Source organism: Eremomyces bilateralis, assembly GCF_010015585.1.
Source record: "Eremomyces bilateralis CBS 781.70 unplaced genomic scaffold P152scaffold_21, whole genome shotgun sequence".
NCBI lineage: Eukaryota > Fungi > Ascomycota > Dothideomycetes > Eremomycetales > Eremomycetaceae > Eremomyces > Eremomyces bilateralis.
In genome coordinates, this window is record NW_022985087.1 from 323,841 (window position 1) to 340,546 (window position 16,706).

General features: G+C 54.1%; 8 protein-coding genes across 8 annotated transcripts; 4 read left to right on the forward strand and 4 right to left on the reverse strand.

Moving 5' to 3' along the window:
* Nucleotides 1–382: 382 nt before the first annotated feature.
* Nucleotides 383–1,731, forward strand: P152DRAFT_441055 (cathecol 1,2-dioxygenase; the record flags this gene model as incomplete). Its single annotated transcript, XM_033677688.1, has 3 exons — nt 383–874; nt 930–1,411; nt 1,461–1,731. The coding sequence occupies exons 1-3, from the start codon at nt 638–640 to the stop codon at nt 1,729–1,731; spliced, it is 990 nt and encodes a 329-aa protein (XP_033531605.1). The 5' UTR covers nt 383–637.
* A 45-nt stretch (nt 1,732–1,776) lies between these two features.
* Nucleotides 1,777–3,210, reverse strand: P152DRAFT_468155 (DHH family protein; the record flags this gene model as incomplete). Its single annotated transcript, XM_033680809.1, has 2 exons — nt 1,777–2,983; nt 3,044–3,210. The coding sequence occupies 2 exons, from the start codon at nt 3,208–3,210 to the stop codon at nt 1,777–1,779; spliced, it is 1,374 nt and encodes a 457-aa protein (XP_033531606.1).
* Nucleotides 3,211–3,705: 495 nt separating this feature from the next.
* Nucleotides 3,706–5,858, reverse strand: P152DRAFT_451631 (uncharacterized protein; the record flags this gene model as incomplete). The annotated part of the gene is made up of 2 exons (XM_033678242.1): nt 3,706–5,758; nt 5,800–5,858. 2 exons carry the CDS (start codon nt 5,856–5,858, stop codon nt 3,706–3,708), a joined length of 2,112 nt encoding a protein of 703 aa, XP_033531607.1.
* A 738-nt stretch (nt 5,859–6,596) lies between these two features.
* Nucleotides 6,597–7,004, forward strand: P152DRAFT_365326 (uncharacterized protein; the record flags this gene model as incomplete). Its single annotated transcript, XM_033675419.1, has 1 exon — nt 6,597–7,004. A coding segment is annotated over one exon (408 nt), but the record flags the coding sequence as incomplete, so codon positions are not given.
* A 143-nt stretch (nt 7,005–7,147) lies between these two features.
* On the reverse strand, nt 7,148–8,694 carry P152DRAFT_461058 (uncharacterized protein). The gene is made up of 2 exons (XM_033680038.1): nt 8,168–8,694; nt 7,148–8,116 (listed from the first exon to the last, which is right to left on the reverse strand). Exons 1-2 carry the CDS (start codon nt 8,380–8,382, stop codon nt 7,408–7,410), a joined length of 924 nt encoding a protein of 307 aa, XP_033531609.1. The 5' UTR covers nt 8,383–8,694; the 3' UTR covers nt 7,148–7,407.
* Nucleotides 8,695–9,406: 712 nt separating this feature from the next.
* Nucleotides 9,407–12,480, forward strand: P152DRAFT_493708 (uncharacterized protein; the record flags this gene model as incomplete). The annotated part of the gene is made up of 3 exons (XM_033682207.1): nt 9,407–10,305; nt 10,354–10,494; nt 10,545–12,480. The coding sequence occupies 3 exons, from the start codon at nt 9,407–9,409 to the stop codon at nt 12,052–12,054; spliced, it is 2,550 nt and encodes an 849-aa protein (XP_033531610.1). The 3' UTR covers nt 12,055–12,480.
* Nucleotides 12,481–13,266: 786 nt separating this feature from the next.
* Nucleotides 13,267–14,608, reverse strand: P152DRAFT_144786 (uncharacterized protein). Its single transcript, XM_033673886.1, has one exon. It carries the CDS (start codon nt 14,526–14,528, stop codon nt 13,425–13,427), a length of 1,104 nt encoding a protein of 367 aa, XP_033531611.1. The 5' UTR covers nt 14,529–14,608; the 3' UTR covers nt 13,267–13,424.
* A 489-nt stretch (nt 14,609–15,097) lies between these two features.
* On the forward strand, nt 15,098–16,644 carry P152DRAFT_441061 (MFS general substrate transporter; the record flags this gene model as incomplete). Its single annotated transcript, XM_033677689.1, has 2 exons — nt 15,098–15,284; nt 15,353–16,644. The coding sequence occupies 2 exons, from the start codon at nt 15,098–15,100 to the stop codon at nt 16,642–16,644; spliced, it is 1,479 nt and encodes a 492-aa protein (XP_033531612.1).
* Nucleotides 16,645–16,706: the final 62 nt, after the last annotated feature.

Here is a 16,706-nt window from a genome sequence, read left to right on the forward strand (position 1 = left end):
CGAAAGAGAAGGACTGGTTGCTCTCTTGGTGGAGGTCTCATTACCATGAGTACCCACGTATGGCTGCAGCTGCCAGAGATTATTTGGCTATACCAGCATCTGGGGTATCAGTCGAAAGACTGTTCAGTGGGGGAAGAGATCTCTTAGGAGTGCGGAGGAGCTCAATGAGTGCAGAGACTATGAGGCGTCTTATGATGCTGCGAGATACATGGAAATAGCTTCAGAGATTTACGAATAATTACGAATAATTACGAATAATGCGAATATTATTCGTACGAATATTAGTAAGCGGAAATTCTAAATTTTATTCGTATTCGACTACGAATATTCGTACGAATATTCGTAATCGAATATTCGTGTCCAGCCCTAGTGGTGGTTGCCCTCTTGTCTTGCACATGCTGAAATTTATCGGGTAAAATCTTCGAAGATAGAGATGCGAGCCGGATTGTCCTCCCGGCATTTGATGTCGGGAATATGGCGGGGAAGATGGAATGGTTCCACGACCTGACTGGACATCCTTACGGTCCCTGACGCGTCATATAGTATTATTCACCCTAACTTAATTATCGGTTTGTCTTTTAAGTTAATAAGCCCTTGAACACGTAGACAGTCTCCTACCATCTTAAGCATTCTCATCATGGATCCCAAAGACGTCGAGGTTCCCCCATTGAAAGACCTCACCATTGACAACATCACGGAGAATGTACATGCCATCAACTCAAGATGCGAAGATCCGCGCTTCAAGTATATCCTCGAACGAATTGTCACACATCTACATGATTTTGCAAGGGAGATCAGACTCAGTTTCAGTGAGTGGGAGGAGGGGATTAAGTTTCTCATCGAAGTTGGGCAGATAAGTTCCGCAACTCGCAATGTATTTCTATGATCTTACTTTCATAATATCCTTCAGGAGGCTAATGCATGATTAGGAATATATTTTGCTGTCCGACGTGCTAGGACTATCAATCTTGGTCGACAGTATCGACCATCCTAAACCGCCGGCCTCAACGGATGGCACTGTACTAGGCCCTTTCCATACTCATGATGCAGAACTCGCAGCACACGGTGCCAATATCACCCACGATGCGGATGGCCAACCTTGCCTTATACTATGCACCGTGAAAGACATGGCCGGCAACCCCATCGAGGACGTGAAGATCGACATTTGGGAGACTGACTCTCACGGGTTCTACGATGTCCAGCGACCAGGTAGGATAGAGCCGGATGGGCGGGCGGTATTGCAGAGCGCTGCCGACGGGTCGTTTTGGTTCAAAGCGATAGTCCCTGTGCCATATACGATACCGGACGATGGGCCGGTTGGGAAGCTGTTGAAGATCATGAAGCGACATGCATATCGACCAAGCCATATGCATTTCATGTTTGAGAAGCCGGGATATGACCATCTCGTCACGTATGGTGTCCTGATAGAGTATGATACGCGTATGCTGACATCTATGTAGGTCTCTATTCCTTCGAGGAGATCCGTACGAGACCTCTGATGCTGTATTCGGCGTTAAGGAGTCCTTACTCACCGATCTGGGAACTGTCAATCCTGAACAAGAAAAGACTTACGACGTGAAGGAAGGAAGCAAACTGATCAAATACGATTTTGTTTTGGTCACTGAGCAGGAGACAAGAGAATTGCGAGAAAAGAATGCAATGCAGGCGATGCAAAATCTAGGGTTACGGATGAAGATCTACCATGGTCTGCCCGTTCCTGATGTAGACTAACTTAGGATCTATATTTCAAGCAATGATATTTACCTTATGTCTTTTTCAAAGTCTCTCATTGTCCTGACTTTTGCCCTCGAAATACTTCAACAACGTGTTTCTTTGCGGAGGCGGCCCTTTCGATTTCTTTGGCGTGCCTCCACTCTTCCCCTCTTCCGCCGGCGGTTTCTCCCCTATCTTCATCGTCTTAATCAACCCCTCAAACACATCCTTATCCACAATCCCCCCACTGGCCTCCTTATGCCCTCGTGCGAAATTCTCCCCCAGCCTCGTTCTCAACTTCTCGTCATCGGCCTGATTTGCGTATTCCTCCAACAACTCAATCACATTCGGCGGCCGATCCCAGCCGCGCGCAGACTTCGCAACCCGACATGAGAAATTCACCTTCCCCTCCAAATACCCGTCGTTGGCCACCATTATGATCTCCAATTTCTTCGCCGCAAGGAATCCTGCCCACCTCGTCGCGATTATGGGATGCACTTGGCAAGGAGATCGGATCCGCAACACCGCGACGCGTCCATCCCGGCCGAATTTCGGCGGCGCATGTGTGCAACGTTCCACTTCCAAGCGAATCTCTTCCCTCGCAGCGCGCAATCTCGAATTCTGAAGGAGCTTCTTCAACCCGGCTACCGGGTCGTCAGTATCGCACGCTTGACGCAAGGCGTCCCACGCTGATGACACGTCATACTCTGCGGTTCTGCGCGGGGCGTTCAATGCGGACACCGCCTCGTTGAGGGCTTTCTTCGAGTACCGCTTCAGCGGATCCGCCATGTTTGGAAAGGGGGGTTCCCATTTCAGGTTCGTTCCTAGATCGCCGTGAGTGCCAATGATCGCGAGCCAGTCGCACTTGGATTCGACATCACTGTGCAACGCTTCGCAGATGAGATAGGTGAGTAATGACGAGGTGGCCACGGGGGGCGAGTCGCAGGCAGTAACGTATGCGGCGCCAGTAGGAAAGTCGGATGGTGTGGTCTGGTGGTGATCGATGACAAGGGCCGTATGTGGTCTCGAAAGAAGAGGGGGCCCTACACGAGATCCGTGGTCCAAGACGAAGATATAGGATGGCTCATAGGCGGCAACTGCTGCTAGTTCCACCTCGCTAAAGACATTATTGCCTTTCGAAAGAAGGTGCACCGAGATTCGATCTTGAGGCAGTCCAAGGAGCACCAATGTGGTATATAAGATTGCGCCGGAAGTTAAGCCATCCGCATCCTTGTCAGGGACAAGGAGGGTATTTTGCTTCGAATTTGCGCTGGATTACAATCATCAGTTCTGCATACGCTCGAGTTCTCAGACATTTAGACGGGAATACCAATCAAGAATGATTTTCTGCGCATGGTGGATTTGCTCTCTTGGCGCCGGCCATATAGCCTGCCCCTTCGCGTCTCGTTGCTGAGGAGTAAGATGGTATGCTGGAATATCATGTTTCAAGCGTTTATTCGATGCATTATCCCGGACAAGAGGCGCCGACCGCTTCATCTCTAACCGATCTACCATCAACTTCAAGATGGACCTGAATTTACTCCAACTCTGAGTCCGTATCATAACATCCTAGGCTTATACTGGCAACGTAAATAGGGGACCGATTTCAACTGGGATTTATTATCTCTCGGTGTAAGAACTCATGACCGTAACATCGTTGTTAGTTACGTCCAAAACATTCACGTAAGACATGCGATCAGATGAATGTTGAAGACACGATGACGTAGGCTAAGCTTTCACTAAATTAGCGCCCCCGATTGACATGGCTCCAGACTCCTCAGTCCACCGCTCCGCTTCACTCCCCACTGAACAAGAAACAACGCCGACGACAAGCTAGGATGAGACTCTAGAGATAACTACAGTCATGTTGAACAGGCATTGTACATTCGAGTAAGCAACTCGTAGCGGCGTGAAACCAAAGATAAATATGCACATGATATAGCTCCACCGCTGCATCTAAGCCAAAAGTAGGGAAATCGGGGTATCAATGCATCATTCCTTGGATGGATCATGTACGTCTTCGGATTCTGCGTCCTGAAAACCTCTCGCCTCGGGATCCTCGACCCCATATTCCTGAACTTCGGAACCTCGCGTCTCCATCTCCTCGACGAGCTGTCTCCCTCCGCCCTCGACCATGAGCCGGATGGTCTCATCCGTCACGGCAACCCCTTCCTTATCCATCGCATTTAGCGTATCGGCTGCGTACTTGAGATTGCCGCTGATGACGTAGGACGAGGCCAGGGTATTCCACGTCGTGACGTTAGGGCTGATCCCATGCTTCCCCATCAACATGAGAATCCGCGACGTGGCCTCGAAGTGGCGATGCTTCATGAAGGCGCGGAGGAGGATGTTGTAGGTGAAAACGTCGGGCTCGTACGGGCGGGGGCGCTTTTTCATGGGCCTGTCCACGTGATCCGGGATGACCAGCATCTGCCGCAGCTTCTGGTCGGACGCGAGTGGGGATGGCTCGCTGGGATCGTCAACACCCGCGATCCACGAATGGGCCTGCTCGCGGCCACCGCGCCGTCGACGGGTCATATCGGCGAGGATCTCGAGGCAGAGGTGCACAGTTTCCTGGCGGCGTCCAAAGGCGAACAGGAACAGGTTGTAGAGGGATGACCTATCCAATACCGAGGAGAAGATCTTGCTGTCTAAGCACAGGCTCTTGAAGCGGTTGTAGAGCGGGACCAGTTCCCGAGGCGAGGCCATGAATGGTTTGCGAGACATGTACGCGTGAAGAACCGTCTTGATCGCATTGGTGGTGGGGAATATCAGCGACCCGTGGCGCGGAATGGTGTCCGGATCGGTCGAATCCTCATACACCCCCAGCTCATGTAGAATCTGGTCATCAAACATGGAGCCGTAGGTTTGCAGTGTCCCTTCGAGAGACACTTTGTGGCCCTCGGATTTGGAATATAAATAGAACGCCCGGAGGATATGGTCGGCCAGCCCTGGCGTCGCGTGGTTCCTTTGCATCTGGATCGCATGGTCAAGGATGGCGTGTTTCAGTTCATGATCTGTGGTCCTCTGAAGACCGTACAGCATGGTCGCAACGGTGTAATGGTCGGGTTTGATGCCGACCTGGTAGTAGAGATCGAACAGCGTCTTGGCGGTCTCGATATCGCGTGCGCGAAACGCGTTGTAGAGGAGAACGTTGTAGTGGATGACGTTGAGCTGCAGGCCGAGATCGACCATTTCCGCTACTAATCGGGTGTTCTGTTGGTATCCATCGGCTTGCTTCATGCTCTTATGTAGAATCGTGGTGCAGACTTTTTCGATCACTGTTTTTCTTTGCCCCCATTTTGGCATTCCGGCTGCAATGCGTAGAACACCCATAGCATCGTTGTACCGGCCGATTCGACCAAAGGCCGTGACCAGATGCATGAGCGTCTCGAAATGAAGAGACGCCACACCCCCCGCCCGCGATATCACGCCGACGAGTTGTTGTAATTGAGCCTCGTCGCTGTGTGTGAAAAGGATATAGTACACCTTCGCATCGATGTAATACCATTTGGTCGACCAGGCAGAGAACACCTCCATCACCACGGAGAAGACATTGGAAGGAAGTTTCTGCTCGTAGTTGGGATACTGTTCGAAGGCCGACGTCAGGATAGCCTTGAGCGCATCGGAGATAGGGTTGAAACTCCCGGTGACCGGCATGCATCGCATACCGACCAGGGCCTCCAGTGCAACCCGAGGGTCGTTCATAAGAAGTTGGAGCATAGTATTCGGCCACATGTGATACCTGTGAGCGGCAGGAACTTCGAGCCATGCGTCGGAAATGCCACGGCGGTCGTGTCCACGGCTGAGGAGGTGCTCGACCCACATCGCAGTGTCGGGAGCCAGGGAGATCTGATGGAAATTCTCGTTCAAAAGAGTGGATGGAACTCTTCCGGGGGGGGAATAAACGGTCGGGGCGCTGGAATCTGGAGCGGCATGCTCTTTCGCAGCTGGATCGGGGAACAGATCCTTCTCCACACTCGGAGTCCATGCCACGACCTTTTGATCGGCTGATGTTTCCGACATCGGCTGCGACGGCTCGGTTCTGATCGGCCCGTATATTCGAGGGAAGTTCTGGAGCCACACGTCGCAGTCGATCGCGATCTGCTCCCATTCACAGGCGTCATCACGTTGCGGTTCGCCATCTTGAATCAGGACCGATGGCTCGCTACGCTGGCGACCCCCCCACAAATGCTCTCCGATCCCCGTCCGCAAAATGGGCGTGTATGTAGTCGTAGATTCTCGGTCGTGATCCGATGGCGACGGCGGGTCATCTTCCCGCGCGTCGACCGCGTCCGCGGTCCGCGGTTTCGGCCCTTGTTGGAAGCTGCGGATATGCGAACGTCGGAGATGGAGGTCCGCCCACCCGGGACCGCGGGGAGATCCTCGGAGCAAGGGTCGCCATGAAGTCACCCGTATCATACGACTTCGTAGCATTAATGGGACGGGAGATGTCGTTCATCGGGGCAGCGGTTGGGGAGGATATGCATCGGGGGTCGTCGGCGGTGGCGCGTGGGCTCGTGGAGGTTCATCGGAAATGATCCATGGTTATCGTGATGGGAGGAAATGGCAATGCTAGGTTCGTCGCTACGATGGACGGTAAGAAATAATAAAATGGATCAATGGAAGGGGGCGTGTTGAGGATGAGATTTGCAATACTGCGAGTCGACGACTTTAGCAGAAATTTGCGCATTGACCACATGAGACCTCGAATTCCCCTGCAGCCAACAAATGTCCACGATATCAATATATCATCCTCGAGCTGTCGGGTAACAAAATACTTAATACCATCCATCCCACCCGAACGAAACACTTAATATCATCTATCCCATCCAACCGCCGTCATGCCCTCCAACGCCTCCCTAAAAGCCGCCGCCGACGAGCGCAAAGCCCGCCTCGCCCAACTCAAGTCCCTCAAACGCAAACAACCCCCCACCGACGACGATACCTCCACCCAACCACCTGCAAAATCCCCCCGACCTTCCACCTCCCCACCCCCTACCGTCACCACCACCTACCTCTCAGGCCGCAACTACGACGCCTCCGCGCGCGGCCCGAAACTCGGCTTCGAACACGACCCGTCGGCCGCGCACGCGACGCTCGAGCAGAAAGCGTCAGCGCTTGCGGAAGAAGCACGGGCAGAGGCGGCGCGGGAGGCAGCGAGCGCGGAGAAGGCGTTGGATTTGTTTACATTACGGCCGCGGAAACCGAATGCGGATTTGAAACGGGAGTTGGATCGGAAGATGGAGGTGTTGGATGTGCGAACGGAGAATGCGGTGGCGAGGTTAATACGGGAGAGGATGGAGGAGGGGAGGAAGAAGGGGGGGAAGAAGGGGGAGATGGAGTTGGCGGGGGGGGCGTTGGATGGGGTGGGGCTAGTGGAGGCGATGCATGTGAGGGAGAGGGAAGAGCGGGAGGATGAGAGGAGGGAGAAGGAGTTGGACGATATGGATGATGCTGGATAGTGTCCCGAATGTCCGGTTGGCAGGAAAGCATGGTCATCTCACGCAAAAACGCGTAGCCTTGATGTTTGGCGGAGGAATAAGGCCCGAAGGGGGTATCTCGATAAAGAAATGCTATCTACGCCCATTGTCGGCGTCTGAATGCCGAACGTGCAGCTGCCAATTTGCCGCCCACGATCTAAATATGTCTTTTGAAGCCTCAGAAATTCCCATGCAAACACCTAACCAACAATTAGTGCATTCCCCCGCGATTCATCGCCTGCGTTAGAGCAATCCGCCGACTGTACGGACTGAGGCTCCTTTCCTTCGGCGGAGGAGGTCTCGTGCCCTCTGGCTGTACCTGTCTTCCTGCTGGCTTATGGTACCGTTCCGGTGAATGCGCCTTATTGGTGCGTCGGACAGGACTTCTGGATAGACTCTCATCTCTTCGATCCCGCTCGGGCGCTTTCGGCCGGTGTCTCCCTCTCGACGCCGACCTCCGTCTGCGACTGTTACCCCTACTTCGCGAGCTGGAGCGGCGCCAACTCCGGCGCTCCGAGTCACGCGACCTGCTTCGTCGTCGGCCACGGGAGTGCGGGCTGGTCGATGCGCGTCGTCGGCGTGTATTCCGGTCGTCGTGATGGGACGACGGCGCAAGATCGTCGTCGGACGACATATGACCCGACGAGGAGCCACGTCTCCGTTTTCGATGCATGCGGTCGACGGAGGGGAACTTCGAGGGCCGCTGGGAGGTCATGTAATCGTCGGAGTCATGGCGGTTCGGCGAATGTGTCGGGGATCGAGATCGCGATTGGTTGGTGGAAATGGTGGAGACGGACGTCGCGGAGGATACGGACGGCGACCGCGATCGACGCTTTTCTTTGTGTGACTGTGGGCTACGAGATCGGTGTCGCGCTCTCTCCAACGCCTTCTGTGCAAGCTGTTCATCCGCAACACCCTTCCTAAACCGCTATTAGTCATGGACGAGGCATCGATGATGGGAGGGCACATACTGCCGGAGACGCTCATTCGGCACGTCGCTCGACAGCTTCGGGAGCAATTTCGGGTTCTGCAGTTGCTGAGTTCGCGATGGACGCGCTATGTACGGCCGATCGGCTGCCGATATGGTGCATTCATAGCTGTAATGGCCGCGCTTCAGACATTTCTGGCATACGGTAGAGGGGGGAGCTTTCGATCTCGCGAACTGCGGTTGGCGGAATCGGTTCATTCAGTCGACTGTCGGCCACCCCAGTAGGATTGACCTTAATCCCACGCGATCACGCTGGATGTTTGTTTGTTCAACGCCCACGGAGACCTGGTGACGATGGAGCCTCTGAGGCAGCTGCCAAGTGGGAACGAAGGGATAGGGAGATGGAGTGGTGGTTTGGATTGAAGGATGGGGTTGGGAAACAAGCCGTGGGTTAAATTGGACTGGCAAAACGAAGAGGGAGTCTTTATTCGGAGTGCACAAAGAAAGCGAAGTATTGTATATACTCAGTTCTGGCATTCAGATATTTACCACGTTCGAACTTCGAGGACTCCGACCAAAGACTGGGAGCATCAAGATGGAACCTTAACGTGATCAGTCAGCAAAGTGAGCAATCACGTGCGGAAAGGAGGGGAGTGGGAGTCACGTGCCGTTTGGAAGACGTCAATGAGGCCGGGAAAACTTTAATCCGAAGCTGTCACTGCCTCAGCGCCTGAGGCTCTTTTTCTCTCTCGCAGCGACTCTCCCTCCATCAGAATCACAGACCATTGAAGTGTCTCGTAATTCCGTTCCACGAATTCCTATTCACCCCGATCCCTCTCACTGTGAGTCGGTGACCCAGACCTGTCAGACGGTTTGCCCGAATCATTTCTGTCCATTGTACAGTGAATCTGTTGAGTGGCTTTTGGCGTTGACCTTGGGACGGTACCGACCAGACACGCCCTGAGAGTGATCAGACCCTTCACCCAACCAACCCTCCGAATTTCCTACGATTTGCACTCCAATGTTCTCTTTTTAAAAGTGCCTCGATAACCTCCGATCGGTCTATGACGGGATTTGCTTTCAAGATGTGCGGTGCTATGGATTTCGCTTTCATTTCCGTCGAGCTGCCTTTCGCTTGAGCTTCCGTTGCCGGTGCCCCCAAACTTCACCCTTTCACTCCTTCCTCGTTTGCGGACCACTGCCAGATCTTGTCAGAGCTCTTTGACAGCATTAACATAGCGGTGTCCCCGAGATTCGATTACTTCGCTGGAAGCGTTCAAGAATGGCTTCAAAAGCGGAGGGCAGTAACACCGTCAAGCCCTCATTTGCAAAGGTCAGCCCCAGACGACATTTTGGGTCTCAACGGCCTGGTGAGCTCACTCGTGTCGATGATCAGGTGGCTGCCTCGAATTATAAGCCCACAGGACCCAAGAAGATCGATACCACTATAGCTGCTACTCCGGTCGAGCAGACCGTTGGTCCATCCAATGCTGCCGGAAATCCATCGGTTCCTGCAACTTCGGAGATGCAGACCCCGACCATCGTGACTACAAAACCGCCAGTAGTATCAAAAGCTACGCCGACTGTTGCCTCGAGTGCGACTGCAAAAGGGATCAAGATGCCGCAAGTTGGAGAACGACCGCTTCCTGATGGGATCAAGAACTCCATTGCGGATGACAACAGCACCCAAGTTTCTTCCTCTGGGGGCTCGGCGAAGGTTCCTAGCCTGGATGGAAAAAGCACTACATCTGGTACTACATTCGCCATGGACGAGAAAGAATCCCTTCGACCAGACGACAGTGCAAGCTTGCGAGCCGTGGAGGAAGAGGATGCCTTCTCGCCCGCCGAGTCGGTAAACGCAGAATCACGCAATGGTTCGGATACCGGTGCACAAGCCTTTCGTGATCAGTTACATGAGATTGCTGTTATTGATCCAATGTCAAAGCGTTACCCTGGGGATGTACCAGCTCCTCCTCCGGTCAGTCATCCGGCCGGCAACCCAGGCGATGCTTTCAACAATCCTATGCAGGAGTACTCGCTTCCTGTGAGACCCGACACCAATCCTACGAATGGAATGCCACAACCGGACGAAAAGCTGATCGAAGCACTTCAATCGTACCGAGATCGCGTCTGGGTTCTCAAACTTGAGCAAGACGTCTTAGACTTCATCAAGAATCCGAGGTGAGTACCTACCTTGACTTATAAAAGAGTTCTCTAACACATTCGCAGTGAGCAACAGCTGGACTTGCCTCAGTGTAACTCATTCTATCGGATGCTTGCACATCGAATGGCAGACTATTACATGCTGAGGCATACGCTCGACCCATCCGGGAACGCTGTTCGCATCCATAAGACCGATTTTAATAGACTGTGGGTTTATCCTCCCTAAGGAGTCACAGAAAGTACTAATTCCTCTCCAGTCCGGCTCCTTTGTGCAGCTGGCCTGTCGTCTCTACGATTACACCGCCGCCTAGCCTTCCTGCAAGGACCATAATGCGTCGCAGCGATGATGGCAAAAATACCCCAAACACCGACGCAGCCGGCTCCAAGTCCAACAGCGAGGTTGGAGCCGACGGTACGAGCGAGGGGGGCGACGCCAAATCGAAGGGACAGCTGTCTCGAGAAGAACGCGAAGCGAAATACAAGGAGGCACGCATGCGCATCTTCGGCAGTTCCGAGGAGACGGAGAATGCTGACGGCGAGATCAACCCGGATAATGCCGACATTTCTCGATCCAGTTCCGTGGCCGGAAAGCGGAAGGCTGCGAATAAGAAGCAAAGAAACTATGACAATGACGGGTTTGAAGCCAGGTCTCAGTTCAATCCGTACTACGCCCCTCCTCCCACGTATATGGCGCCCGACAACAACTACTATGCTGGATATCCCGGCATGGGCAACAACACACCGTATCCGCCAAACGGTACCAATGCTATGGCCTCCAACGGATCCTTCCAACCCATGCCGCAATCTCCCACCGGTCTCGGCTGGCAGCAACCGCAGTTCATGGGCCCCCCTCAGAATGTAGGGAGTCCAATGTACACTGCACCGAGTGGGCAAATGTTCGACCTTTCAGCGGATTTCCAACGTGGAATGCAGTCATTCCAGAACTCTGCGAGTTCTCCTCAGATGCCCCCACGATATCCGGTACACAATGGTCCAGCAAAATCGGGGTTCCCCATGCAGCAATATCCCCAGCAATGGCCTCAGTCCCCGGTTATGCCGAACATGCCGAATCCGTCACCCGGGATGGGCAACAATAACATGTCCTTCAACTTCCCTCCGGGCCCGAATATGGGCCATCCTCAACACTCCTATGGCATGCCTCCTGGATCTCCGTATTTCAATGGCAATGGCGCAAGAGTGCAGTCGGCAGGTTATCCGCACAATCGGCAACAGTTCAACCCGCAGAGCCAGTCCTTCAACCCGCAGAGCCAGACGTTCATACCCGGATCTCAAAACCAGATGAACATGGGACCCATGCCCACGCATAACGGACCGATCGGACCCTACCCTCCCAACCGCAACATGACACCGTCCTCGACTCTCAACCACACAACTGCCCACAGCTCCATCACCCCGAACCGCGCACAACCGAACGGCCAGACCCCCCCGTCCACCAACTCTACCGCCACGGCGTCGGCAGGAAACAGCGCGACCAACAGCATGGGATCCCTCACCCACCCACTCCCCCACCCGCCCCCAACCCAGAGCAGCATCTCCAAATGGGGCACCCCCTCCAGCCTCCCGCAGAAACCCCCTCCCCCCGCAACTATGCAGCCGGAGAAATTCATCGAGACCCACCGTGGCACCCCGCCGCACGCCATCCCCGGCATGCCACGGATGCCATCCGCGGCAGGGATGCTCGGGATCGCGCCGATGGCGATGTTTACTGGGAACGGGATGTCGGGTCGGGGGACGGGTCAGAAATAGGTGCGAGATTGCGCGACTGCGTGGGTTCTGAGTCTGGTACAGGGAGGGACATGGACAAGATCGGACGGATCCGATACGAAGTTATGACAATTGCAGGGCACTCGTCGAAAACCTTGTGATCATGGCGAACGGGGAGTTTGCCGGTAGGTGTATGGTCAGTCGGAAACCACGCCATAAACGTGTTTCCACACCCAGAAAACATAGACGCGCTCTTCGACACAGCATCGTCGTCGGCGCGGATTTTCGCGGATTTTCCGGGGCGTTTTGCATAGCTTATGGGCTGGGGCATGCGGTGGGATGGGGCGTTACGGATGGGTGCTTATGCTACGGCTTGATTAGACGGGTAATCATAAATGGGAAAAACTGTCATTGAACGTCTTTGAGGTCTTTTTATTGGTGTCACTAGCTGAGATTTCGCCGTCCTGGTGGTGTGGATCCATACCACTGTAACTAATATCTATGTCCGGACCATCCTCCTATGTTGCTCCATCCACCATCGCGGCACCCGATCCAAGCTCCTTGTAAGATTCGGGTATGCCAACGCCTGCATTTAGCAAAGTTATTTATAGGAATTCCATCGCGCTCGAAACTGCTAACGTGGCGGTTTAATTCTTAAACGCTGCACTAACAAGAGCGCGAGAATGCCGAGGAAAGCTTCCCTGAGTTGTTTCTAGTCCTATTGGTACGACAGACGATGGATGGGCAGGATTAACAGTAAATACGATCACAATGGAAGTATTCAAGAGGGTAGAAAGACTGTATTCAGTTTCGAATCGACGCTGTTCCTTTATTCTATGAACATCAAGGTTTTAATTACATGCGCTTCGATCCCATGCAGCCTCCCAATTGGACCTGCCCACTACATATACATACTCCTGAGCGCCGGTGCAAATGAGGGTATCAATTCCAATTCCATGGGATGGAAAGTGGACAAAAGGAGCCAATCTCGCCGCCCAACACGGAAGTCTTCGACGTAACCCCCGAAATCAGATTCGCTGACTCCCATCCTTGAGTCTCCCTGTGCTTGCACTCTATATAGTTCTTCAGCCGTCATGTAGGGGAAAGGTTTCTCATAACCCCGCTCGGTACAGGCGTCAATAGTGCAGCCATCACTCGTCTAAGAATACCAGCACCGGGCGAAAGTTCCGGTGCGAGCTCGATGAGCTGAGGACGTTTGTTGGAAGCGGTGATCGTGTCTGGATGGCGTACAGCAGGGCCGTAGAAAAAGAAAGGACCCTAGCGTCTTCTGCGAGATCTTCCAGGAGTCGGTAGACGCATGAAAGCCGCGGTATAGGTGACGTGCCATGATAGAGGCCAGTGAGTGCGTGGTAAGAAAACTCCATCTATTCTTTGCGGGCAGCGCCAGTGATTCACCACATATCTTGCGCGGTTTTCCTCCGCGACCTCGTATCCATCGATCCCGGGAACAATTCTCGCCCAGCATTCTTGCTCTTCTGCGGAAAGAGCTCCACTGCCGGGGTGTCTCTGTCTCGTTTCGCGGCACCTTTGAAGCTCACTTCCCCTTGGCCTTTGGCGCTGGTCCCGGCCTGACCTTTGACACTGATCTCACCCTGCCCACGGATCTGATAATCGTCCACCCGCTGGTCGGCAGCAACGCGTTCTTCCAAGGTTTTCCGGATGGTCTTGACCGCAGCCCGATGCTCCGGGCTGATGGGCGGGCCGTCGGAGCTCTGGCCCGTCTCGTCGACGGCGTCTGAGCGTCGGTGATTGGTCGGAGGCGGTCGTGATGGGTTTCGCGAGCGCGGACGCTTCAACGACGGCTCCGAAACCTTCTCGGGAAAGAGCTCGACGCCCGTATTCAAGCGAGCGATGATGTCGTCGGGCATTGGCGGGTCCTCGTCGCGCGATCGCTTCTTGGAACGCGGCGTATCGTACAGAAGCCCCGTAGCGGGACTTCGGCTTCGCCGCTGTCGGGGTTGGTTTCTCGGGTCCTTCTCCGGGTGCAGGAGGTAGTATCTGCTCAGCTCGTGCGCACGCCGCTTCTTGACGTCGCCCGAGTTAGCTTGGCGGATCGTGAGCTCCGCGTCCGGGCGCTTGGAGAGGATCCGGGCGGGGCGCAACTGCGCGGCGTCGAAGCTGTGTGGGTCGATGGAATGGTGGGTGAGCGCCTCGAGGGCCGCACGGGCGTCCTCTTCGGCGAGGAACACGAGATTGGTGGAGGTGTCGTTCAGCCATTCAACCTTGTAGAGGAACTTCGCCGGGAGATACTGGTCGGCGTAGGCATGGATGTCTTCGGTGGAAAGGTCGTCTAGGCCGCGTAGGTGGATTTTCAGAGGAGACGGTGTGAGAGACTCAGCGGACGGCAAGATTGAGGTCGAGGTCGCATGAGTCGGCTGAGGATGGCTGGGGAGAGGAGATTCGGTGGATTCTTCGAACGCGAGTTGTTCGATGGAGGGATCGATGGAGAGGTCGAGGTCGATGTCGACGTCCATCAGCTCTTGCGGATCCGCCATCTTGTTCAATGTTGCGCACTATTCGGAGTCTAATCGGTCGAAGGTGTGAGAACTGCGAGATAGGACGATCGGAGGTGAAGTTCTTGCAGTTTTGGTCTGAGGAGTCCGCCGGTAATTGCGGACCTGATAGCGGGGTGACAACAGTGGATGCCAAGACATGACGGGTGCGAAGCGGCGGAGCGGAATTTGTAGAGCGGAATTCGGAACATGGAGCGGTCAGAGTGACGACCTCTCGAGATGTGATGGGGGACTGATGAACGCGAAGGGAATACGACTTTTGAAATTGAACGTTGAGATATCAGATATGCATATTCTAACTATGATTGTAAAGCCACATCACGCATGAAAATAAGGAAATATATGCCCTTCAGTGGACGTGCAGTCTGGATTCACCGACGGCCGGCGACGGGACCTTCCTGGCAAGGCTGACATATCTGCTTAGTTCATTGAGGATCACCACCCACTCGTCCATTGACATGATCGAGTGGCTTATCAACAATGTCATAGTTCAACCGCAGTGTTGCCTTGGTTGGTTATAGAAATGAGTGTTGAAGGCAACGCCAAGCCAAATGGACACGCAAGAAGGCCTGAGGCCAGCAGCGGCTGGACGAAGCAGCATCGACTCGGATTCCACTGATATATCAGAGCTAGTGATTGAGGAGCCTCCGGAGTCGCATGGCGGATTCCCTCCAAGAGACGGGATTGAGGCGTGGAAATTCCTGTTGGGTTGTTCTATAGTTGAAGCTTTTATCTGGGGTATGATACACCCATCCTCCCCGATCTCTCCGCTCGAACAAGGGACTAATGCGGTGATACCATATTAGCATTTGCCCTATCGTTCGGGATATTCGAGGCCTATTTTGGAACTCACCCGGCATATCAATCATCCTCATATATATCCACCATCGGAACCCTCTCCGTCGGCCTATCTTATCTAGGCCTTCCTCCCATCAACGCCTTAGCGCTCCGTTACCCCCACCGCCAGCGTCAGCTCATGATCCTAGGCTGGCTACTCACCCTGTTCTCTCTTCTCTGCGCCTCCCAGGCCACCAAGGTATGGCACCTGGTGCTCTGGCAAGGTTTCGCGCTCGGCCTCGGCTGGGTCGTCTGCTATGCGCCGTTCCTGATCATGTTGAACGGGTGGTTCGACAAGCGGCGAGGCCTGGCGTACGGTATCGTGTTCGGCGCCTCGGGTCTAAGCGGGATGATTATTCCGTTCTTATTAGAGAAAGGTCTACGGGAACACGGCTATGAAGTCACGCTGCAGTACTTCGTCCTTGCCACCATCATCGTGACCGGTCCAGCATTACTGTTAATCAAGCCTCGAGTAACTTCTCAGAAACGGGAACTGCAGCAGGACGACACTTCGCCATTCCTAGGACGTCCACACCGAAAGCCACAGGACATAAACACCGACAACTCTTACTATGGCTTCTTGCATTCCGTCCCCGCCCTCCTCTTCATGCTCTCCGTTCTTCTCCAAGGCCTCGCCGGCTTCCTCCCGGACATTTTCATCCCTTCTTATTCCGCTGCAATATCCCCACCCGGGAACTACGGAGATCTCCTCCTCGCACTCCGCTCTTTGTTCCAAACCGTTGGACAAATCGGCATCGGCTATGCTTCCGACGTATTCCATCCGCTTCTTCCGCCATTCATCGATGTTGCGGTGTCGACTGTGTCGGTTATCGGAATCTGGGGTCCCGCGAAGTCGACACCAGTGCTCGCCTTGTTTGCTTCTATATGGGGCGCATTTGCTGGGGGTTATAGTGTCGTGTGGTTTCGAGCTGTGGCTCTATTGGCCGAGTCTCGAATTTCGTCAGCAGAGAGGTCAAGACCGGAGGGTTGCTCACCGCAGACAGTGACAATGTACGGATGGTGTAGTTTCCTACGCGGGGTCGCGATGATCGTCGGTGGTTATATAGGAGCTAATTTACTAGGGAAAGAATCCGATGTGGATCTAGAGAAATTCGGACTGGGCAGATGGGATTGGGTGGTGCGGTTTTGTGCGATCGCGCTGTTTGCGAGTACGATTTGCGGGGGCCTGTGCTGGAAGTGGGACATCGTCGCACGACGACGGCGGGCGAATCGATCGGCTCATACACTAGATGACCGGTAGGGTCGCGAGAAGGATCTTGGAGAGGTTGAATTGCATAGGACTTCAATAACGCAAACGAGCGA